The following is a 25,998-nucleotide window of genomic DNA, read 5'->3' on the forward strand; positions in this document are numbered from 1 at the left end:
GAAATGTAATGTTGGTTTTAATGGTCTCTTGTGAGTTGTAGTAATTTTTGTTGTCCGTTTTTGTTTTTTATTTTTTTGTCTTTTTTGTTGTAATCCAAACTGATTTGTCAGCTATTTGTTAACAGTGCAAGATCAAATAAACTCTGAACTGCACTATTAAGGCTTTGGCTTTCATCAGTCTCGTTCCATCAGGCTGCAGACTATTGTTCTATGTGTACCCTGTTTCATCATCACAAAAAAGTGATATTACAAATAACAGCCTTGCACAGCGAATTCGTATATCCTATTCTTACTGTTCATTGGGCCTTGGAACCTGCGGATGGTCGTGGGTTTCCCCCTGGCTCTGCCCGGTTTCCACCCACCATAATGCTGGCCGCTGTCGTACAAGTAAAATATTCTTGAGTACGACGTAAAACACCAATCAAATAAATAAATCATTGAGGCTTGGTGACCTGAAGTAGACTTTGGGGATCATTTGAACTGTCTTAACACCCACGGAGAAACATTTGTCATGCAGTATAGTGTGCATGTCTGTACAACACCATTTTTCATGCAGTATAGTGTGCATGTCTGTACAACACCATTTTTCATGCAGTATAGTGTGCATGTCTGTACAACACCATTTTTCATGCAGTATAGTGTGCATTTCTGTACAACACCATTTTTCATGCAGTATAGTGTGCATGTCTGTACAACACCAGTTTTCATGCAGTATAGTGTGCATGTCTGTACAACAGGCGTGGTTCATAAACAGCTTCGTCGTCATATGACTGAAAAATTGTCGAGCATGACGATAAACCCCAAGCACTCGCTCACTGGTAAGCAGCTTGCTAAAGGTCGGTGGTTTATGCCGGGCACCCTTATTGCCACATGAAGGTATGGTAGGGCAAATGACCATCATGAAGAACTTCTGGAATGTCATGCTTGGGTTACTAGGCTTTCATGCTTGGTCAGAATTGACGTAGGCGGATTGTCAAAGTGTGCTCTGTCTATTCATCCCGTCCATTATTTGTTTTTTTTATCTGATTTGTTTCACACCATATTCAAGAATATTTCAGCCTGCTCAGGATACTAGGCAGAGGCCTGGGGGAAACGATGGCCATCCGCAGGTTGTTGCCAGCCCTAGTCCAGTTCATGGTAAACATGTATCCTGGATTATTTTACTGCAGTTCATCAATTAATCTGGGGCCTGCGGGGCTCAGTTGGTTAGCACACTAGCTCAGCGTAATGACCCAGGAGCTTCTCACCAATGCCGTCGCTGTGAGTTCAAGTCCAGCTCAGGCTAACTTTCTCTCCAGCCATAGGTGGGAAGGTCTACCAGCAACCTGTGGATGGTCATAGTTTCCCCAGGGTTCTGCCCGGTTTCCTCCCACTATAATGCTGGCCACCGTCGTACAAGTGAAATATTCTTGAGTACAGCGTAAAACGCCAATCAAATAAATAAATAAAACTAATTAACCTTGTTCCACATATTTAATTCTCCTCAAGGAAAACCCTTCTTCAAAGTCACTGGGGTAGTACTATTTGTACTACAAATTTTCTTGCAAAGAAAATGAAAGAACACTTTCTAACATACGATACATCGCAAAAGCTCGGTTTTGACAGCAATATACCCTGTTTATAACGTTTGCCCTGTGTGAAATTATTTGCATATTTTAGTGTAATCCTTCATAAATTAATTTTATTTTATCTTTTGTAGTATAGGATCTCCTACCAGTATAGTTTTAGAGTTAGATGTGGGGAAATTGTTCTAAAAATGTCTATTCATTGAGACAGTAGTGTAGGCTATGGTAATGCATGGAGTTTGTTCTAACCGCTTAAAACAAATATCTCCCCACACCCATTGCCCAGCATGCCACTTGCTTTTGAATTAATGACGTTACCCGAGACAAAGTTTTTGGTGTCGAAACCATGCTTATAGAGTTTAGCATTATGAATTAGAGAAAGTATTCTAATTGGATATTCCTTACATTAATACGGACATAACGTGTAGAATTTGTGATATTTTGCGAATACAACAACGTTAAATGTTGCTCAGTTAAAGTTACTCATACAGATAACTGAATATAGGTGACTGGTTAAAAGAAATAGACTATAGTCATGTGGAAAAAAAGTCAAATGACTGAAAAATTGTATACGACGCAAAACCCAAGCATATATATATATGTTTTAAAAACTTATCTTGGTGTCCTATCACGATGACAAGCTTATAGCAATTGGGTATAGCTGTAGGTTGTCTCCCCTTTCGCGCTGCAATGTACTACAGCTGCCCGTAATATGTGTCCTAATATAGTTTTGGCGTGTACGTTTGTTGAGCTTTATAGAGCATGTACATACGGACACAGTTTCACAAAGATATATATGTATGATAATCGCAAATATAAGACAATGGTACCGGTATGGTAATAGTGACGTTCAAAATATTGTACTTTAAATATGTGATAAAAAATTACACCACTGTCGGTGTATCGGATCTAGTTATGTCAGGCTGTGATTACGTATATTATTACAGCCCTGTCTTGTTCCATAAGCTTACCTTGAACACCTCTGTACTTCCTTTGCTGGGTTTAATATACTACTGCTGAGTACCAAATAATTTGTCTGTCCATAGTCACAGTTGTCTCAACTATCAATTCCAGGTAGGTGTTCCCATGTGTCATCGCCAACAAATCCACACAAGCATGAAACTATCGTGGAAACCGGATAAATTCCAACTCCAACTACCATGTTTGAATACATAAGATTGGTTTCACAGGTGTAAGTGGTTATAAATGTGAACATTTAAGTCTGGCTGTGCTCTAACTAACTAACGTTGCACCATGAGACATTATTTTGCAATTTCATTACGTGTCTCGGGATTATCTCCCCCTTAGTCCGACCAGCAAATTTGACCAGTTTCTGCAATGCCTACTGATTATTTTACTCTGTAGTACATTGTTTCACGTTAAAAACACACTTTCTTTCAGAGTGATTCACGCCGGTCGAATCTGAATGGGAATTTATTGCAAACAATCTTTAAATAAGCCGCATATTGCTCCAAACCTTTCAGTTATCGTCCCTGTCTCATTACGTTATCTCCCTTTATCATTTGTTATGTGGTGGCGCTGTTATGATACATTCGTTTCACGTGGAGCACTTCCATATGTCGTTGCAAACTTAACGATGCTGCCCAAACTTTGTTGACTTCACACATGACAGAGTAATTTCAGACCAGCTTGAAATGGGTAGGCTAATATTTGCAGACGAAAGTGTGCAAAAATACCTATCAAAACTGGTCGCAGATGGATCGTGGAACATTGGACTTGTCATCGGACAGCAAGGCCAAGTGAGTTTCCAAACCGCTGTCACTTCGCCTGTCATTTAAACCTGTGTACAACAACAACGCTGTTACCGACTAGTTCATGATATGTCGTCGTGTTTGAGTTTTTGTATGCCTGCTCCAGTGTCATCTGTTGTATTCACTTGTTTACTTTGTGTTGTATTGTAATTGAATGTTAAACTGAGTGTGTGGTCAGAATCTAAATTCCTTCGAGTTACTTACGACACATGGTGTTAAATCATGTTGCCTGAATAAGGAAAGGATGACCATTAGTGGCTGTCTAATAGTAATGAGAAGGAAAGTAAGCATTTCCTGATGTACACATTAATTCATACTCCTACTTCCACGCCCAGGTGCATTGACTTCTAATTGTTTCATAGTTATGGAATGTAATTCCTAAATTCAGTAACACAAAGTGTTAAGAGAGTTACAGAGGGAAACTGTTCTTAGTGTGTCAGATTGATGGTAAGGAACATTCACCGCATCCCTAAATGTGCATTAAATCACTGTCAGCCGAGTGGTCCTCTTAATCAACTAACCTGTTCTGAGACTTGACAACTGCACAGATTTAAAAATAAATACATTTTCAGATGATACATCCATTGCCTGATTCTGTTAGTTCTATTCTATCTAGAAAGCTGTTTGGAAGTTTGTTTGGATGGTACATGCAGGACTACATGTCCTGCTGGAAAATGTCAGTATTGACACCTAAAGGAATACTTTATAAGCTTTTTTTGTTTTGCCTCTTAGTATGCAATTTTTAGCACAAATACCATAATTTATCACAAGTTTGTGATTGTTAATGGTGTTTGTCCATACAGGGGGACGGTTCTCAGAGAGATTATGTGATACACGTGGCAAGAACCCCTGAACCAGTGGAGGATGTCGCTGATATTGAGAGCGAGAATGAGGCAGAAGAAGAGGACTCTAACAAAGAGATGCGGAGCGTACCTCGACCTGCATCACTTGAAGATGCTAATGAGCTGTGGGTGTCGACTCATGCAAAACAGGTAGACTAAGAATTGCACTGAAATTAATAGTATTAAAGGACAAGGGAAACGACATGAATGCTGCCAGGTGTGCCGTGGACTGTTACCTTTTCGATCAAAATCTGTGGTATAGCCTGATTAAAGTCTGATTAAACTTTATTACACTGTTAAACAACTGGGGGCAGTTCCTCAAAGCAGTCGTAATTCCAACTTTGGTTGCATGTACCAAGGCGGCATATGCCACCAGTATGTGACGTCATGGTGATTAGGGCAGGGTAATGTTACGACCCCTTTGAGAAATGGGGCCCTGGATCCTAGTTCCTTTCTCTTACAATGCAGGAGTGTGAGATGTGTTTACTGCATTTAGTTTTAAATACATTTTTTTGCTAAGTTGCTGTGGGTATAGCAAAGGTTTTCTTTGACAGACCACTAAAATGCTGCCCGGGGGAATGTCAGTCATAGGCCTCTTTGCAATTGCCCCCCCAAAGATGATGGAGGCGTCTCAAGCTAAACTGCGACAGGTAGGTTTTAATCTTAACTATTTATAATTGCTATGTGGAGGAGCGGACTGTTTTGAATGATCAGGGTGGTTGTCTGTCAGTTACTAGGATATGCATGGCGTGGGTTGAATCGTATGGTTGAACAGGGAGTTTGTAGATACTTCCTGTCTCACTGTGTTTGTGTGTCCATTGATGGCGCTTGTGTGGCTGCATTTGCCTTCCACCAATATAGTGTGCATATCTGTACATCAAGTGTGCGAAAGTTAATTAGTAACTTGCCAAAGGTCTGTTGATGGTTTACTTCGGGCGCTCCGGTTTCTTCAACTCGTATAACTGACCACCCTATATTCGTAAACATTTCACTGATAAACTTATAACTATTTTTCATTGGTGTGCATGTTGAAATTCTGATTTTTGCCTTATTCTTAAATTTTTAAAGTTTCCTCTATTCTCTAGGGTTTTCTTCACCCAAGTTTAAAAATTTAGCGTAGTTTCTCATGGAACTGCAGGAAAAAAGGAGATTTGTCTGGTGAAGGATTGTTCTTTTATACTCCAGGAACTCTTTTTTTTTATCCACTCATGAGCCCGACTGCCGTGTAAGGGAAACCTTTCACAGCATAAGGTCGAATTCAAATAAATATATCAGTAATGTAATGTTGCAAAACTTCTACAATATCGTTATATCTACGGATGTATGTTGGGCCAATTAAACACTTAATCGAAAATTATTTATCCATAAATATTTATCAATATCGCTGTTTCGTTTATCAATATCGCTAATTGATTTGTTGATATCAATAAATCATTTATTGATATCAATAAATCATTTATCAATATCACTAATTCATTTATTGACATTGATAAATCATTTATTGATATCGATAAATCATTTATCGATAAATCAATCAACAATTAACAGCAGTCGAGGTAGTAAGGCAGCAGAATCAGGGCCATCTCAGTTGTTGCGATTTAATGGAACCGACTGTGGAGTGCTCATGATGGGGACACAGCAGGGATTCATACACGTGAATTTTAGACCCCGGTACAGGGTGGTAAAATTCAACAGCTTCATCCGTGACAAATCAAAGTTGTCATGACTGTGTATTGGCTGTAATGAAATTAAAATAAGGCTTTAAATGTAGTCTTTGGTATGCCAAGAAAGTGAAAGAAAAGCAGATACAACACACATTTCTGAATATAGCACAGATTCTAGTGCTGAAAATATTGCTGGTGATTTGGTGCCTGACTCTGAGGTCGCTGGTTTGAATCCCGCAGCCAAATTTCAGCACTAGAATCTGTGCTATATTCAAAAAGTGTAACCCCTGTTAACAATAATACTGGTATATCATACATACTTTCACATTAACAATTCTGGTTATAAATATTTGGGCTAACATGAATTCGTGCACAGCAGCACAAGTGATACAGGTACTAGTATAAAACCCTGTCGGTATGATGAAAATTTGGCAAATTTCATTCTTAATATGTTACGAGATGTCAGGAAGGAGCTGTAATTATCGGAGGCTAAAAAAGGCGGAATTATCGATAATGTCAATTCATTTATCAATATCACTAATTCATTTATAAATGTTCTTATCAAGAATTCATTTATTGATATATATAAATGCCATTATTTATCGAAATCGCTAATTCAGTTTATTGATATCGATTATTCTCGATTGAGTGTTAATTTGGCCCCTCATACTGATGCCTTAAATATTAATAATTAACAGATTTAGAACAATTTCATGTTTTCCTTGTGTGTCAGAGCTCCAAGTAAGGATTCAAATGAACCTTTGTCCAAGTAAACTAATAGTCTGGCGTTCATATCTGGCAGCTTCTAGCTTGACTGTGACCTTGTAAAATGTCTAGACATGTGCTACCATGGTTACCGTATTTGACCTGAAAAGTTGTTCCAAATCGTGCATTTTCAGAGGCAAAGATGTATAAATATAACAAAGTATTACTTTTAATGTTGAAACTTACATTTTTCCACTAAAAAATACTATCCTACTCTCTGAAAAAAACCTCAAAACGTCTTGCTGAGATCAGTGGAACTCTTAGAATCAGGCAAAATGAGTAACTAGGTCACGGATGTAATTTCAGGTCAAATGCAGTCTGTACATGTATCTGCCAATATGCCATTTTCCTGTTGGGGTTCTCCAGGTTTTTCATATTACAGTCGCTGGGGGCCTCTTTGGCTGAGTGGCTGGAGTGCTAGCACAGCACAGTGACCAGGAGCTTCTCAACAACAAGGTCGCTGTGTGCTCAAGTCCATTCCAAACTGGCCTCTTCTCCAGTCATTCGTAGAAAGATCTGTCAGCAACCTGTCGATGGTCACGGATATAGAGCCTGGTTTCCTCCTACCATAATGGTGGCTGCCATTTTTTGTGTGAAGTATTCTTGAGTATGGCGTAAAACACATCTCAAATTAATAAATAAATAAAATGACTGCTTTCAGATATGGAATGGACAGGTGTGTAAATGCAGCGTGAAATACTAATCGTTTTAGTGAATTAATTTTTCTCTTCATAGTTGCTGTATGCAGTCCACCGTTCTGTAGACAAAGGGAGAATACTCCAGAGTAAAGGTCAAAACATGATGGACAGAATACTTGTACAAATTTGTTCCCAAACTAGAAAGTATCCTTTTTCAACACTGATTTTATGTAAGGATGTAGAAATGATAAATGTTTTCACACGTATGCTCTCAGATGAAAAAGTATGCTTGGATGTTTGCATTGCCCATTGGACTTGGTAAACATCGTGGGGAAAATCTAACAAATGAATGGAAAGACCAGTTATTGTGGATTTACTAAAATATTAACAATATCTTAGGTTGATCGAATTGTCAATCCATATTTTACTGAATCTGTTGCTTCCTCAATTAAAAAAGTAATTAGTGTGATATTCTATTTAAGTTTTCACTTTGCTATGGCTTCTGTTTAAATCAAACAGTGTTCTCTTTCATCAGTCATTGTTCTGGTTAATGAGTCACTGTTAAAGCATTCTGTTGAGTTAAGTGAGTGAATTGGGGTAAACATCAAGTCATTCATTGTTCTGGTTAATGAGTCACTGTTAAAGCATTCTGTTGACTTAAGTGGGTGAATTGTGGTAAACATCAAGTCAGTCATTGTTCTGATTAATGAGTCACTGTTAAAGCATTCTGTTGACTTAAGTGGGTGAATTGTGGTAAACATCAAGTCAGTCATTGTTCTGTTAAATCTTTTGAACTTGCCTTAACACCTATCCAGATTAACATGCCGTACCTTAGATGTCAATTACCACTTGGTAAGTATTTGTATGCAGTCAGCTCATGTCGTCGTCATCTGACGTCATCTGAAAAATTATTGAGTACGACGTTAAACCCTAAGCACTCACTCACTCATTAAAATACTTCTGACGCCAGCCTCAGTGTTTTTGCGTTTTAATAAAAGTGTAACAAAAAACATCCATCACTCACTTCATTCAGATTTATGTGTTTTGAACGCATGTATCTTGTCATTCCACTTAGTGGCCTTATTAGAAGGCACTAGATCTGTCACAACATTACCTCATTAATATTTTCATGTCATATGTATCAGGTTGTACAGAAGATTTTATTTTTGAGGACACTTCAGTTATTCTACACGCTTCTACTAGTGTTATACTTCATACATGTAACAGAATTTTTTTACCCTGGTGTCAGGTCTTTTCCCTTCGAAAGGCAATTTTGAGCCCTTTTTGACTTGGAAAAGCTCTTTAAGTGATGTAAAACCTGGTCTTAAAAATGTGTTTTAATGGTGTTTAGAAGATAGAATAATATCCCACTTACAGTAGCCTAAATCTTCAACCTTTTCAACCTCCTCTGCAACAAAGATTTTGAAAATTTTTCAGAGAACTATGGGTTATAGAGAAGTAACTTGTGTGGTTTTATGAAGCTTGCATCTTTAATGCCAAAAACAACTCATTTTTAGCATAAATTTGTTGCTATAATGTTTGAAAAGGTCAAAGATTTACAGTACTGGAAATTGTCAGTTCTAAGCTCCAAAATTGTTTAACATTGTCACCCAAGTACACCAATTTGTATAGTTGCAAGCAGCATTGTTGGAAGTAGATCAGACATCGCACACATTGGTTGCAAACTTTTAATTTGGGACCACAAGTGTTTTCAATAGAAAATGGAATGGATGTGAATATGATGGCTGGTGAACATCTAGGACCCTTCCATTGACCATTGGTTTTTCTGGGTTACAGAGCACCTACAGAGCAGCCGAGTGGAAATACCAGTCTATACTGGATCGCTTTATCCGTCTGGAGACACGAGTGGCCATCAATCTGTCCCTGCCTGTACCCCTAGACACAGCCAAACAGAACCTCAGTAAACAAATCAAAGTGAGTAGTGTGTGTGTGTGGCAGTGGCCATCAGTCTGTCCCTGCCTGTACCCCTAGACACAGCCAAACAGAACCTCAGTAAACAAATCAAAGTGAGTAGTGTGTGTGGCAGTGGCCATCAGTCTGTCCCTGCCTGTACCCCTAGACACAGCCACACAGACCCTCAGTAAACAAATCAAAGTGAGTAGTGTGTGTGGCAGTGGCCATCAGTCTGTCCCTGCCTGTACCCCTAGACACAGCCAAACAGAACCTCAGTAAACAAATCAAAGTGAGTAGTGTGTGTGGCAGTGGCCATCAGTCTGTCCCTGCCTGTACCCCTAGACACAGCCAAACAGAACCTCAGTAAACAAATCAAAGTGAGTAGTGTGTGTGTGTGTGACAGTGGCCATCAATCTGTCCCTGCCTGTACCCCTAGACACAGCCACACAGAACCTCAGTAAACAAATCAAAGTGAGTAGTGTGTGTGACAGTGGCCATCAATCTGTCCCTGCCTGTACCCCTAGACACAGCCAAACAGAACCTCAGTAAACAAATCAAAGTGAGTAGTGTGTGTGTGTGTGTGACAGTGACCATCAATCTGTCCCTGCCTGTACCCCTAGACACAGCCAAACAGAACCTCAGTAAACAAATCAAAGTGAGTAGTGTGTGTGGCAGTGGCCATCAATCTGTCCCTGCCTGTACCCCTAGACACAGCCACACAGAACCTCAGTAAACAAATCAAAGTGAGTAGTGTGTGTGTGTGGCAGTGGCCATCAGTCTGTCCCTGCCTGTACCCCTAGACACAGCCAAACAGAACCTCAGTAAACAAATCAAAGTGAGTAGTGTGTGTGTGTGTGACAGTGACCATCAATCTGTCCCTGCCTGTACCCCTAGACACAGCCACACAGAACCTCAGTAAACAAATCAAAGTGAGTAGTGTGTGTGTGTGTGTGTGTGACAGTGACCATCAATCTGTCCCTGCCTGTACCCCTAGACACAGCCAAACAGAACCTCAGTAAACAAATCAAAGTGAGTAGTGTGTGTGGCAGTGGCCATCAATTTGTCCCTGCCTGTACCCCTAGACACAGCCAAACAGAACCTCAGTAAACAAATCAAAGTGAGTAGTGTGTGTGTGTGGCAGTAGCCATCAATCTGTCCCTGCCTGTACCCCTAGACACAGCCAAACAGAACCTCAGTAAACAAATCAAAGTGAGTAGTGTGTGTGTGTGTGACAGTGGCCATCAATCTGTCCCTGCCTGTACCCCTAGACACAGCCACACAGAACCTCTGTAAACAAATCAAAGTGAGTAGTGTGTGTGTGTGTGACAGTGACCATCAATTTGTCCCTGCCTGTACCCCTAGACACAGCCAAACAGAACCTCAGTAAACAAATCAAAGTGAGTAGTGTGTGTGTGTGACAGTGGCCATCAATCTGTCCCTGCCTGTACCCCTAGACACAGCCACACAGAACCTCAGTAAACAAATCAAAGTGAGTAGTGTGTGTGTGTGACAGTGGCCATCAATCTGTCCCTGCCTGTACCCCTAGACACAGCCAAACAGAACCTCAGTAAACAAATCAAAGTGAGTAGTGTGTGTGTGTGACAGTGGCCATCAATCTGTCCCTGCCTGTACCCCTAGACACAGCCACACAGAACCTCTGTAAACAAATCAAAGTGAGTAGTGTGTGTGTGTGTGACAGTGACCATCAATTTGTCCCTGCCTGTACCCCTAGACACAGCCAAACAGAACCTCAGTAAACAAATCAAAGTGAGTAGTGTGTGTGTGTGTGACAGTGGCCATCAATCTGTCCCTGCCTGTACCCCTAGACACAGCCACACAGAACCTCAGTAAACAAATCAAAGTGAGTAGTGTGTGTGTGTGTGACAGTGACCATCAATCTGTCCCTGCCTGTACCCCTAGACACAGCCAAACAGAACCTCAGTAAACAAATCAAAGTGAGTAGTGTGTGTGGCAGTGGCCATCAATCTGTCCCTGCCTGTACCCCTAGACACAGCCACACAGAACCTCAGTAAACAAATCAAAGTGAGTAGTGTGTGTGTGACAGTGGCCATCAATCTGTCCCTGCCTGTACCCCTAGACACAGCCACACAGAACCTCAGTAAACAAATCAAAGTGAGTAGTGTGTGTGTGTGTGTGACAGTGACCATCAATCTGTCCCTGCCTGTACCCCTAGACACAGCCAAACAGAACCTCAGTAAACAAATCAAAGTGAGTAGTGTGTGTGGCAGTGGCCATCAATCTGTCCCTGCCTGTACCCCTAGACACAGCCACACAGAACCTCAGTAAACAAATCAAAGTGAGTAGTGTGTGTGTGTGGCAGTGGCCATCAGTCTGTCCCTGCCTGTACCCCTAGACACAGCCAAACAGAACCTCAGTAAACAAATCAAAGTGAGTAGTGTGTGTGTGTGTGACAGTGACCATCAATCTGTCCCTGCCTGTACCCCTAGACACAGCCACACAGAACCTCAGTAAACAAATCAAAGTGAGTAGTGTGTGTGTGTGACAGTGACCATCAATCTGTCCCTGCCTGTACCCCTAGACACAGCCAAACAGAACCTCAGTAAACAAATCAAAGTGAGTAGTGTGTGTGGCAGTGGCCATCAATTTGTCCCTGCCTGTACCCCTAGACACAGCCAAACAGAACCTCAGTAAACAAATCAAAGTGAGTAGTGTGTGTGTGTGGCAGTAGCCATCAATCTGTCCCTGCCTGTACCCCTAGACACAGCCAAACAGAACCTCAGTAAACAAATCAAAGTGAGTAGTGTGTGTGTGTGTGACAGTGGCCATCAATCTGTCCCTGCCTGTACCCCTAGACACAGCCACACAGAACCTCAGTAAACAAATCAAAGTGAGTAGTGTGTGTGTGTGTGTGACAGTGACCATCAATCTGACTCTGCCTGTACCCCTAGACCATCTAATTCGTCTTAGAAATGTATGTGTTTTTATGTTTGTTTAGCATGTTTATCAGATAAGATGATAAATTCTGGGAAACCAAGATTAATATGTAATGACTTATTTGTCTCCAAACAGTCATTTGTGGGCCAAATGTCTAGAGCATAAAAACTACATAATGTTACCTGGGTGTCATTTTATTGCCAGACCTCCTTAACACCATACTGTAACAACATTTGGGAATCCCTGGCGACAGTGAACAAGCAGATGCGTAACCTTGACCAGACCCTCGAGTTCACAGACAGCAAGAAAGGACGGCTGACAAAGGGCTCCACAACTCACCATAAATATGTAGTAGACCTCTTCCTCTCTGCAGTAAGATCACCAGTTGTCTCCCCTTTTTTCTTCTCCATTATGCCGATTGATCGTATTGCAGCCGCATGGAAATGACAGATTAACATCAGGCAGTTTACCTTGTTCAGTCTCAAGCTAAACACTGCCACCAGGCAAATTTTGTTAGTTCTTTCTCCAGACTTTAATGTCGGCACCTTGTTCCGATTCCCCAAAATCAGTGTTGACCAAATGTGAAATATAATATTAGACATTTTTGGTGCCCTAGAAATAAGAATTTTACCAGTATTGCGATTGTTACATTCTGTTGTTGCATGGTGCTTGATGAACGCTGTACCAGTAGACCGGCCCGGATAGCACAGTTGGTAGAGCGTCCGCTTCGGGACCGGTAGATCCAGGATCAATCCTTGATCGAGTCACACCTAAGACTTTAAAAGAGGAAGTTGTAAATTCCTCGCTTGGCGTTCAGCATGAAGGGGATAGTGCAACGACTGGTTGACCCGTATCAGTATAATGGCTCGGGCGGGGTGGCTTGCTTGCCTTCGGTAAGTCGTCTCAGTGAAGCAGCACTAAATAAAAGAGCGGTGGAAATCCGTCCTGCAACAAGGAGGCACATTACACGTACATGCACCCTAATGATTCCTTCGTCGTCATATGACTGAAAAATTGTTGAGAACGACGTTAAACCCCAAGCACTCACTCACTCGCACTGTACCAGTACTCCTATTGTTACATTATATTGTTTCATGGTGCTTGATGAATGCTTTATGGACTGTCCCCATAAATCGTTTGCTTCGAGTTCAGTTGAAAGGAATGAGAAGAACATACACTCAAATGATTGGTGTAAAGTTCTTTAGTTTTTTCTCCTTGGAGTCGCTCATTGGAAACAACCGAAGAACATCAACACCTGCATGATGGTCTCGGTCATACTGTTGTTGTTGCATGTTGCTAGGTCAAGACCGTACCAGTACTGCTATTGTCGCATGTGCTTTCTGAAGAAATTGAGACTTTGGTTAACAAACTATCCTGTTAGGTATATGTATGTATAAAAATTCACTCTGTTTCTTGTCTTTGATTCTTACTTGGAATTTTACTATACACAGCTACATGACTGGTAAAGGTAAACGTACTTGTAAAAATGAGAAATTCTGTGGCTTTTTCTGTGCTACTTTGTATGATGACCTTGCTGTATTAGGCAGTTTGGTTTGTATGGAAGAAAACTGTTTGCATTACAGACTAGTGATAAGGGTATCACCAGTGGGCCAGTATTGTCAGAGTGCGGGGCCAGAATGCAAATCTCAGGGGCAATCTCAGGCAGAGCGTTTGTCCACAACAAGGCTACTGTGAACGAAGGAATAGAGGTCAGTGTTTGTGTCATACGCATGTACTAGTATTTTGGTGGTGGAGTCCCCCAAACTCTGTGCGGTTCCCTCTCACTATAATGCTGGCCACCGTGATGAAAGTGAAATATTCTTGAGTACTGCCTACAACACCAATAAAATCAGTCAATCAATCAGTCTAACTGGTACCTGGATAACCTGTTAGAATGCATATACATTAGCAAAGAATTGAAGTAGTTTATTTGCACTACTGAATACATGTACAGGTACTCGTGAGCATCAAGCAAGGCTTTGTAGCGTATTGTTCACCACAGAAATGGGGTGATGGTAGACTTTTTAATAGAAGCCTACAAAGGGACAGACCTGGGCCCAGTTTCATGAAGTTCTCTTTGTGTTACAAGCTTGCAACTACCATGACGACGTATTGCCTACAGTACTGGTTGATATGGTAGTTAAGTTAAGGTAATGTGAAGAGTGCTTCGTGAAACTGGGCGCTGGAGTTTAACGCCACATTTCCTATAAAGGAACGGAATACCATACATGAGCCCACTATCACAAAATTTCATAAATCAGTTTTTCGTAAGTTGGATTGTGAATAACTGCGTCTTATGACACTGTAGCCTAGGCAGTGTCTTTTGTGAGAAAAGTTACAAGAAATGCGACTCGCATGGTTTCATGAAAGTGGCTCCTGGAAGTTCCGGAAGCAAATCAGAACTGTTTGATTTGTTTTTTTTTTGGCAGGCCATCAAGCAGGATGTGATAAGAAGCTTGTCATCTCGCTGCCAGCTTTTATGCGAAGACATTAATGTAATTGAAGAAGATAGAGGTAAGTAGAACTGCTGTCTGTCTGTCTTTCTCCACGTCATTAGATTTTGTATGATGTATTATGGGTGATAAAGGGACCAGGCTATAGGCTTACATCCCATCTGTCTGTCCATCACCTAACAGTTTTCCAGACTTTTTCTTCAAAAATGGTTTATCTTATTGAACTGAAACATGGTACATGGCCTCATCTTGATGAATTGCAGGTCAGGGTAGGATTTCACGCTGTTTTGTCAATTTTGGTCAAAATTATGGCCATTTTTTTAGAACTGTATTTTGGCATCAGATGTGTTTGTAATTTCTTTGGACATCAAGGAGCATTTGTTTGATCAGTGTCGTTGACGTTCATTGAAGTTGAGATTTTTTTCTCCCAGATTTATAGTATTGTGATCATGGAAGGTCATATCAGGGATAAAAGTTTTGACCATTAAAAACATAAGGCCTCAGCATTGAAGCTGAAAATGAATTAGCCTGCTGTGGTGACGTGAAATATGTGAAACAGTAATGTGAAAAAACACTGGGTTGTTATTTTGTAATACGTAGTATATAATGTGGCCTAACATATAAAATGGCACTAAACTACAGTTTTCCTGGAAGCTGGAAATTAAGTAGCCTGCTGCGGTGACGTGTAATATATGTGAAATATGTGAAACACTTAGGTGAAATATGTGAAACACTAATGTGAAATAACACTTGGTTATTATTTTCTAATACGAAGTAAATAATGTGGTGAAGCTGGATGTTATGTAGCCTGCTGTGGTGATGTCAGAGGTGGTAGGTGTCAAAACAGCTTTGTTTGGAGGAGAGCCCTAAATGGCACTGCGATGTCAGATCATGTCATTTTAGAATATTTCAATCATTGATGAAAATATGCATGAGTTGTTTTTTCTCTCTTTATTTTTGGCATACCTTTCTTAATGTTCCTTTAAAACCATACTCGTGGTTTCATTTAGCACCTTTCATGTATTTTTCAATTGTTTAGTTGTTCAGCTTGCCTATGGTGCAGCGAGTCAGATATAATTTCACACAATTTTTCACCAAATAATCATCTTTCTCTATGAACTGTGGTACAGGAAGGGTGATCATTTGGTGACAACCCGTGTAGTTACATACACTGTAATTCTTCAACCTTATCGCATGTTTGCAAGGTGTTTATTCAAGCATATTCTGAAGACATTATTCTGTGTTGACTCTGTTGACTTTTGTGAAGCCCTAAAGCTGGCTAACCCAACCAGTGTAGTTTTGTCTCCAACATCACAAACTCATTTGGTTAGCATGCTAGAACAGCGTTATGACCCAGGAGCCTCTCACCAATGCGGTTGCTGTGATTCCAGCTCATACTGGCTCTTTTCCAGCTGTAAATGGGGAGTCTTCCAGCAACCTGCAGATGGTCATGGGTTTCCCCCTGGTTTCCTCCCACCATAATAATGGCTGCCATCATATAAGTAAAATATTCTTGAGTATGGCGTAAAACACCAATCACATAAATAAATAAATCACATTAAAAAGGTGTATAAATCACACTGAACATTTCTGTCTTATGTGTGTAAAGGTTGAGGAAATAGGATAACTGCGATTTACTGTAAATTAGATAAATTTTTACATGAATATTTCACCAACTTTATAGTAGAGTGGTAGAGTAATCAATTTGTGAAAAATTCCATGAAAATCAATGATGATTTACTATATTCATTCCCTGTGCTATTTCTCTCTCTTTTCCTCAGTAGCAAACCTCCATGAACTGTATGACACACCCAAGCGGGTGTTCGCCCACGTGCCTGGCTTTCCGATCACATTCTGTGACTATGCCTTCAAAGATGAGACCAACAAGGACATAATGGAGCGGTATTCTGAACTCCTGGACATACGCCTGCAGGAAGAGAACCTGGAACTGGAAGCCGAGTCTTTCCTAGGTACCTGTACAAAATAAAAACTATCCTGTTTTTTTAGCTCACTATGATGAAGTAAGGCCTGCTATTGTGAGTGAGGGAAAGTGGTGTCGGTGTCGGTGTTAGTGTCAGTGTTGTCAGTGTCAGTGTCGGTGTTGGTGTCAGTATTGTTGTTGGTGTTGGTGTCAGCGTTGAGATAGTATATGACTATATGTATATGTATATATACATCTATATATATATTCCAACTGCAGTTTCAAACTTCATGTTTTTTTCAAGGAATATGAATTTGAATGTCCACAGAGGTCTTTATATAGGGTATGTGTTACCAGCAACTAAGGAAATATGTGCTGTGTTAAAAATTTTACACAATTATTGCAGGATTATATTTACTATGATGTGGGTGTCTGAAAAAAGTTTCTCAAATAAGTTATTTAGAGTAGACAAATGGTGAAGAAAATGAAGAAGCTGAATGTTTGTGAACCTGAGAAGTTTCTAAAGGAAGGAATTGTCATTTGTGCCATAAGGGGTACTGTTTTTACCTTCATCGACAAAAGAGTTTGAATTCAAAACTCTCCTGTTGCTTAACGTAACATACATGTATGCAAAATATTTGAAATGCTGTAACATTGTATTTACCCCTCATCATTCATATTGAACTAAAAATGTAACAGCTTTTAGGATGTCATTTACAGTCAGGGCAAATCATAGATGTCCCAGATTTGTGGGTTCATTTCAGACCAAACATGCCCTATTAATTGTTGAAAGTAAATCAGTCATCATCAAGTATAAATTTTCAGACTATACTCCTTGTGTTGTGCCCCATCTGGTAGAAATCATGTCTGTGGTGTACCATCTGGTAGAAATCATATCTGTAGTGTGCCCAATCTGGTAGAAATCATATCTGTGGTGTACCATCTGACAGGGAGGATATCTCAGAAATTGGGTAAAAATCATACCTCAGAAACTCTGTGGTGTGCCCAATCTGGTAGAAGTCATATCGGTGGTGTACCATCTGACAGGGAGGATATCTCAGAAATTGGGTAAAAATCATACCTCAGAAACTCTGTGGTGTGCCCCATCTAGTAGAAATCATATTTGTGATGTACCATCCGACAGGGAGGATATCTCAGAAATTGGGTAAAAATCATACCTCAGAAACTCTGTGGTGTGCACTCTCTGGTAGAAATCATACCTCAGAAACTCAGTGGTGTGCACCCTCTGGTAGAAATCATACCCCAGAAACTCTGAGGTGTGCACTCTCTGGTAGATGTCATAACCCAGAAACTCTGTGGTGACCACTCTTTGCTAGAAGTCATACATCAAAAACTCTGTGGTGCCCACCATCTGGTAGAAACTTTAGCCCAGTAACTCAGTGGTCTCACCATCTGGTAGAAATCATACCCAGAAATTCTGTAATGTGCACCAAATGTTAAGAAATCATACCCCAGAAACTCCCCAGAAATGTGGTGTGTACCAACTGATAGAAATTGTATCTCGGAAATCGGTTGTACCATATGACATGAAGGATATCTTAGAAATTCAGAATTCTGTTGCACAGATTGGTGGAAATCATGTCTCAAAATGTCAATCCTGTGAGTTCAAGTACAGCTCATGCTGGCTTCCTCTTCAGCCGTACGTGGGAAGGTCTTCCAGCAGCCTGCGGATGGTCGTGGGTTTCCCCCGGGCTATGCCCAGTTTCCTCCTACCATAATGCTGGCCACTGTCATATAAGTGAAATATTCTTGAGCACGACATAAAACATCAATCAGATAAATAAATAAATAAATTGAAATGTCAATCCACTTTTCACATATCGGTGCACCATCTAACTTCATTGCGTCATTAGTTTATTTGTCCATCCCTGTTTTAGATGATGAAGATCGTGATGACATGTTGAAGGCAGAAGATTCTGCCTCCTGTGAGGGGCGAACATCTGCTCCGCCACCCAATGTTGACAGTGTATCTCACTCCTCATCTGCCGGCAGCCTGCTGTCTGAACCAGGAGCTGGTGTCAGAGCTATTGGTGAGTTGTTCTAAAATATGCACAGTTGTGAGTTCTTTGGATGAGTCTTGTGCATGCAAATGCTGAAAGCTTCTAAGTTTTGAAAACTATATTTCATCTCTGTGCTCCAAGATTAGGATATGTTAATTATCACAAGGATGAAAGATTTATTTATTAATTTGATTGATGGTTTACACGGTAATAAAGAATATGTCACTTATACATTGGGGGCCAGCAATATGGTGGGCGGAAACCATGCAAAGTCCAGGGCAATCATCCGCAGGTTGCTGCAGGCCTGCCCACGTACAGCCGGAGAGGAAGACAGCATGAACTCAAAGCGAACACATTGGTGAGAGGCTCAATGGTCACTGTGCTGCGCTGGCATGCTAACCATCTCGAACAGGGAGGCTCCTAAGGATGAAAAACAACACAACAACTCTGTGCCTCTAGTAGGTCCACTTGGTTCACAAACGTGACAAAGCTGACCAGGCGTCTTGAGTGTGACAATGCCAAAAAGTGCTGAATTTCATGCAAATTTTTTTTAAAATAAGACAACATCTGTCATGTGTCTGTTATGGTTGATACAGCAGACCAAATTGGAAAGAATTAATAGCTGAAAATGTGAGGATTTCAGCAGAAAGACCATAATTCAAAAGGTTGAAATTTTTTTTTGAAAATTTGGTAACTCTATAATTCAAAATTGAACATTTTTTTGAAAGTTTGGTAACTAATTCAAAATTGAAATTTGTTTTGAAAATTTGGTAACTCTATAATTCAAAATTGAAATTTGTTTTGAAAGTTTGGTAACTCTATAATTCAAAATTGAAATTTGTTTTGAAAGTTTGGGAACTCTGTAATTCAAAATTGAAATTCAAAATTGAAATTTGTTTTGAAAATTTGGTAACTATAATTTAAAATTGAAATTTGTTTTGAAAATTTGGTAACTCTATAATTCAAAACTGAACATTTTTTTGAAAGTTTGGTAACTCTATAATTCAAAATTGAAATTTGTTTTGAAAGTTTGGTAACTCTATAATTCAAAATTGAAATTTGTTTTGAAAGTTTGGGAACTCTGTAATTCAAAATTGAAATTCAAAATTGAAATTTGTTTTGAAAATTTGGTAACTATAATTTAAAATTGAAATTTGTTTTGAAAATTTGGTAACTCTGTAATTCAAAATTGAACATTTTTTTGAAAGTTTGGTAACTCTATAATTCAAAATTGAAATTTGTTTTGAAAATTTGGTATCTGTAGAATTCAAAATTGAAAATTTTTTTCATTGATTTAAATGCGGTTTGGAATGTAACATGGGCATTGTGGGATCATATTGATAGTATACTTTTTCGACCATGTCTCCTTGGTTTCCCTTCTGTGTAGCGCTGGTAATGGTCACATAAGTGAAATATTCTTGAGTACGGTGTGAAACTCCATTCAAATCAGTAAATAAATCAAAAGACGTCACACTGATTTTTCTACACTTATTTGTTCAGGTGTGTATTCCTCTTTTAGTGATATAGAAAAAGCGAAAAAAAAAGTGATGACATACATTATGGATTATGGGATCCACGTGGTCCATTAAGCCCACCTTACCAGCCAACACATTGGCTTACATTTCATTTGATAAAAATAGTAGTCTAGAAAATAAAGTTTTTAATGGTCGTTCTACTGATGCTTGCTTGTTCACTTCGTTAAAGGTAGGTGAGTGGTAAGCTGGAGACCCAGGATCCAATCTCAAAGGCAAAGAAAATTTAGATAACTAAAAAAGTTATTTCGAAAGAGGGGTGGAGTCAGTTTTTTCTAACATGCTTGGTAACTGTAAAAGCCACCTTTGATTCAGAAATTTTACTTTAATAGCCAGGTGGCCATAATAGCAAGAAAACAAGTATGATGTTGTGTCAGTAAAGAGCCATTGTGTAAGCTCTGTTCTGTAGGGTTTCCATCATGTATTAAATTTTCGCCTAATTTCTAAATTTTCTAGGTTCATTTAGAAATGAAACAGCTATTTAATAAATCATTTAACTTCTGATTACAGGTGTTGTGGCAAGTGGGGCTTTAGCAGCTGTGATTGCTGGAATGTCCTATCTGTACCTGGGAACAGAAAGCTAGTCAGCAATTGGCCTTCGAAAGAATGATTTAATATGTGCTAAAAGTACAATTCATCTGGTCAGGATAAACATGTTTTTTTTTTGTTTTTTTGTAAATACTGAGTAATTTAAGCTCATCCTACTATATATTGTGGTTCTTTGTAGCCAGACCAAATGTTTAGGCCATGAAATAGATTTTCTTAAAATCATTCCCAGATTTTCCAGTGTTTACAGGCTTTCTTGTCATTTTTCAATTTAATACTGGTTTAATATTGTACGGTGGGAACTGAGCAGTTCTCCTCATTCTGACAAAACCACTAGTGTATGTTTCATCAACAATCATTCGTTTACTAACGAACATCAGCTCTTCATTGTATCTTGTTTATATATATATCTGATTGCTAAATAAAGCTTGTGAACATCTGTCAAAGAAATGACACTGTTGTGATTTTTAGAGTTGCTTGAGCTCTTTTTTTTAGATGGAATAAGCACTGCTTAATGTTCATGGGCGACCAACAGTTTTAGTCAATGTTCACGTACAACCATCAGCTTTCCTCAGTGTTCACATACAACCGTCAGCTTTCCTCAATATTCACATACAACCATCAGCTTTCCTCAGTGTTCTCATACAACCATCAGCTTTCCTCAGTGTTCTCATACAACCATCAGCTTTCCTCAATGTTCACAAACAACCATCAGCTTTCCTCAGTGTTCACAAACAACCGTCAGCTTTCCTCAGTGTTCACATACAACCATCAGCTTTCCTCAGTGTTCACCTACAACCATCAGCTTTCCTCAATATTCACATACAACCATCAGCTTTCCTCAATATTCACATACAACCATCAGCTTTCCTCAATATTCACGTACAACCATCAGCTTTCCTCAATATTCACATACACCCATCAGCTTTCCTCAATATTCACATACAACCATCAGCTTTCCTCAATATTCAGGTACAACCATCAGCTTTCCTCAGTGTTCACGTAAAACCATCAGCTTTCCTCATTATTCAGATACAACCATCAGCTTTCCTCAATATTCACATACAACCATCAGCTTTCCTCAGTATTCAGAAACAACCATCAGCTTTCCTCAATATTCACATACAACCATCAGCTTTCCTCAATATTCAGGTACAACCATCAGCTTTCCTCAGTGTTCACGTACAACCATCAGCTTTCCTCAATATTCAGAAACAACCATCATATTTTCTCAATATTCACATATAACCATCAGCTTTCCTCAATATTCAGAAACAACCATCATATTTTCTCAATATTCACGTACAACCATCAGATTTCCTCAATATTCAGATACAACCATCAGATTTCCTCAATATTCAGATACAACCATCAGATTTCCTCAGTATTCAGATACAACCATCAGCTGTGGTCAATGTTCAGGTACAACCATCAGCCAAACTAAATGTTCAGGTACAACCATCAGCTATACTGAATGTTCAGGTACAACCATCAGCTATACTGAATGTTCAGGTACAACCATCAGCTATACTGAATGTTCAGGTACAACCATCAGCTATACTGAATGTTCAGATACAGCCATCAGCTATACTGAATATTCAGGTACAACCATCAGCTATACTGAATGTTCAGGTACAACCATCAGTTATACTGAATGTTCAGGTACAACCATCAGCTTTACTGAATGTTCAGGTACAACCATCAGCTATACTGAATGTTCAGGTACAACCATCAGCTATACTGAATGTTGAGGTACAACCATCAGCTATACTGAATGTTGAGGTACAACCATCAGCTATGCTGAATGTTGAGGTACAACCATCAGCTATATTGAATGTTCAGGTAAAACCATCAGCTTTACTGAGTGTTCAGGTACAACCGTCAGCTTTACTGAATGTTCAGGTATAACCATCAGCTATATTGAATGTTCAGGTACAACCATCAGCAATACTGAATGTTCAGGTAAAACCATCAGCTTCACTGAATGTTTAGGTACAACCATCAGCTATACTGAATGTTCAGGTATAACCATCAGCTATACTGAATGTTCAGGTACAACCATCAGCTATACTGAATATTCAGGTACAACCATCAGCTATACTGAATGTTCAGGTACAACCATCAGCTATACTGAATGTTCAGGAACAACCATCAGCTATACTGAATGTTCAGGTACAACCATCAGCTATACTGAATGTTCAGATACAACCATCAGCTATACTGAATATTCAGGTACAACCATCAGCTATACTGAATATTCAGGTACAACCATCAGCCAAACTGAATGTTCAGATACAACCATCAGCTATACACAATATTCAGGCACAACCATCAGCTTTACTGAACGTTCAGGTAAAACCATCAGCTATACTGAATGTTCAGGTAAAACCATCAGCTTTACTGAATGTTGAGGTACAACCATCAGCTTTACTAAATGTTGAGGTACAACCATCAGCCAAACTGAATGTTCAGATACAACCATCAGCTATACACAATATTCAGGCACAACCATCAGCTATACTGAATGTTCAGGTAAAACCATCAGCTTTACTGAATGTTGAGGAACAACCATCAGCTATACTGAATGTTCAGGTACAACCATCAGCTATACTGAATGTTCAGGTAAAACCATCAGCTATACTTAATGTTCAGGTAAAACCATCAGCTTTACTGAATGTTGAGGTACAACCATCAGCTTTACTAAATGTTGAGGTACAACCATCAGCTATACTGAATATTCAGGTACAACCATCAGCTATACTGAATGTTGAGGTACAACCATCAGCTATACTGAATGTTGAGGTTCAACCATCAGCTATACTGAATGTTGAGGTACAACCATCAGCTATACTGAATGTTGAGGTACAACCATCAGCTATACTGAATATTCAGGTACAACCATCAGCTATACTAAATGTTGAGGTACAACCATCAGCTATACTGAATGTTGAGGTACAACCATCAGCTATACTGAATGTTCAGGTAAAACCATCAGCTATACTGAATATTCAGGTACAACCATCAGCTATACTGAATGTTCAGGTACAACCATCAGCTATACTGAATGTTGAGGTACAACCATCAGCTTTACTAAATGTTGAGGTACAACCATCAGCTATACTGAATATTCAGGTACAACCATCAGCTATACTGAATGTTGAGGTACAACCATCAGCTATACTTAATGTTGAGGTACAACCATCAGCTATACTGAATGTTGAGGTACAACTGTCAGCTATACTGAATGTTCAGGTACAACCATCAGCCAAACTGAATGTTCAGGTACAACCATCAGCTATACTGAATGTTGAGGTACAACCATCAGCTATACTGAATGTTGAGGTACAACCATCAGCTTTACTAAATGTTCAGGTAAAACCATCAGCTATACTGAATATTCAGGTACAACCATCAGCTATACTGAATGCTCAGGTACAACCATCAGCTATACTGAATGTTGAGGTACAACCATCAGCTATACTGAATGTTGAGGTACAACTGTCAGCTATACTGAATGTTCAGGTACAACCATCAGCCAAACTGAATGTTCAGGTACAACCATCAGCTATACTGAATGTTCAGGTACAACCATCAGCTATACTGAATGTTCAGACACAACCATCAGCTTTACTGAATGTTCAGGTACAACCTTTAGCTATACTGAATGTTCAGGTAAAACCATTAGCTTTACTGAATGTTGAGGTACAACCATCAGCTATACTGAATGTTCAGGTAAAACCATCAGCTTTACTGAATGTTGAGGTACAACCATCAGCTTTACTAAATGTTGAGGTACAACCATCAGCTATACTGAATATTCAGGTACAACCATCAGCTATACTGAATGTTGAGGTACAACCCTCAGCTATACTTAATGTTGAGGTACAACCATCAGCTATACTGAATGTTCAGGTACAACCATCAGCTATACTGAATATTCAGGTAAAACCATCAGCTATACTGAGTGTTCAGGTACAACCATCAGCTATACTGAATGTTCAGGTATAACCATGAGCTATACTGAATGTTCAGGTACAACCATCAGCTATACTGAATGTTCAGGTACAACCATCAGCTATACTGAATGTTCAGGTACAACCATCAGCTTTACTGAATGTTCAGGTACAACCATCAGCTATACTGAATATTCAGGTACAACCATCAGCTATACTGAATGTTGAGGTACAACCATCAGCTATACTGAATGTTGAGGTACAACCATCAGCTTTACTGAATGTTGAGGTACAACCATCAGCTATACTGAATATTCAGGTACAACCATCAGCTATACTGAATGTTGAGGTACAACCATCAGCTATACTTAATGTTGAGGTACAACCATCAGCTATACTGAATGTTCAGGTACAACTGTCAGCTATACTGAATGTTCAGGTACAACCATCAGCCAAACTGAATGTTCAGGTACAACCATCAGCAATACTGAATGTTCAGGTACAACCATCAGCCAAACTGAATGTTCAGATACAACCATCAGCTATACACAATATTCAGGCACAACCATCAGCTTTACTGAACGTTCAGGTACAACCATCAGCTATACTTAATGTTGAGGTACAACCATCAGCTATACTGAATGTTGAGGAACAACCATCAGCTATACTGAATGTTCAGGTACAACCATCAGCTTTACTGAATGTTGAGGAACAACCATCAGCTATACTGAATGTTCAGGTAAAACCATCAGCTTTACTGAATGTTGAGGAACAACTATCAGCTATACTGAATAGGTACATCTATCAGCTATACTGAATGTTCAGGTACAACCATCAGCTATACTGAATGTTCAGGTACAACCATCAGCTATACTGAATGTTCAGGTACAACATCAGCTGTAGTCAATGTTCAGGTACAACCATCAGCTATACTGAATGTTCATCAGCTAAACTGAATGTTTAGGTACAACCCATCAGCTATACTGAATGTTCAGATACAACCATCAGCTATACTGAATGTTCAGGTACAACCATCAGCTATACTGAATGTTCAGGTACAACCATCAGCTATCCTCAATATTCAGGTACAACCATCAGCTATACTGAATATTCAGGTGCAACCATCAGCTATACTGAATGTTCAGGTACAACCATCAGCTATACTGAATGTTCAGGTACAACCATCAACTATACTGAATGTTCAGGTACAACCATCAGCTATACTGAATGTTCAGGTAAAACCATCAGCTGTATTGAATGTTCAGGTACAACCAGGTACCTGACAAACTTCTGACTTAATTTATTTGGCATTGAGCTGGACTTAGTGACGGAGGAATAGCTCACAGCGATCACATTGGTGATATGTTTATGAATCACTGAGCTGCGCTGCGCTACCACACTAACCTTGGTCTCCATGGTACACACTAGTTATCTTCTACTCATGAACACAAAATACATAACAGAGATCTATACGAACGACAGAAGAGCTCGTTTTG

The 25,998-nt window shown here is 39.5% G+C and overlaps 1 protein-coding gene across 2 annotated transcripts; it reads left to right on the forward strand.

The window, feature by feature from the left end:
* The first annotated feature begins 3,141 nt into the window (after positions 1–3,141).
* Positions 3,142–20,988, forward strand: LOC135480480 (protein odr-4 homolog). 2 transcript variants are annotated; one of them, XM_064760321.1, is made up of 12 exons: positions 3,142–3,325; positions 4,141–4,329; positions 4,734–4,829; positions 7,344–7,450; positions 8,062–8,098; positions 9,044–9,181; positions 12,281–12,448; positions 13,660–13,785; positions 14,506–14,590; positions 16,311–16,499; positions 18,349–18,501; positions 20,514–20,988. In XM_064760321.1, exons 1-12 carry the CDS (start codon positions 3,221–3,223, stop codon positions 20,585–20,587), a joined length of 1,467 nt encoding a protein of 488 aa, XP_064616391.1. In that variant the 5' UTR covers positions 3,142–3,220; the 3' UTR covers positions 20,588–20,988. The 2 variants fall into 2 exon arrangements, with proteins under 2 accessions (XP_064616391.1, XP_064616392.1); XM_064760322.1 differs by having other exon boundaries at positions 16,314–16,499.
* The last annotated feature ends 5,010 nt before the right edge of the window (positions 20,989–25,998 follow it).

Source organism: Liolophura sinensis, chromosome 13 (assembly GCF_032854445.1).
Source record: "Liolophura sinensis isolate JHLJ2023 chromosome 13, CUHK_Ljap_v2, whole genome shotgun sequence".
In the NCBI taxonomy this organism is placed as follows: domain Eukaryota; kingdom Metazoa; phylum Mollusca; class Polyplacophora; order Chitonida; family Chitonidae; genus Liolophura; species Liolophura sinensis.

Bases quoted from the DNA above. Each gene is read 5' to 3' on its own strand.
- LOC135480480 (XM_064760321.1), top strand. From the start codon at position 3,221: ATGGGTAGGCTAATATTTGCAGACGAAAGTGTGCAAAAATACCTATCA. The intron at 4,330-4,733 runs GTAGACTAAGAA...TTTCTTTGACAG, and splicing joins TGTCGACTCATGCAAAACAG to ACCACTAAAATGCTGCCCGG. The intron at 18,502-20,513 runs GTGAGTTGTTCT...TTCTGATTACAG, and splicing joins AGCTGGTGTCAGAGCTATTG to GTGTTGTGGCAAGTGGGGCT.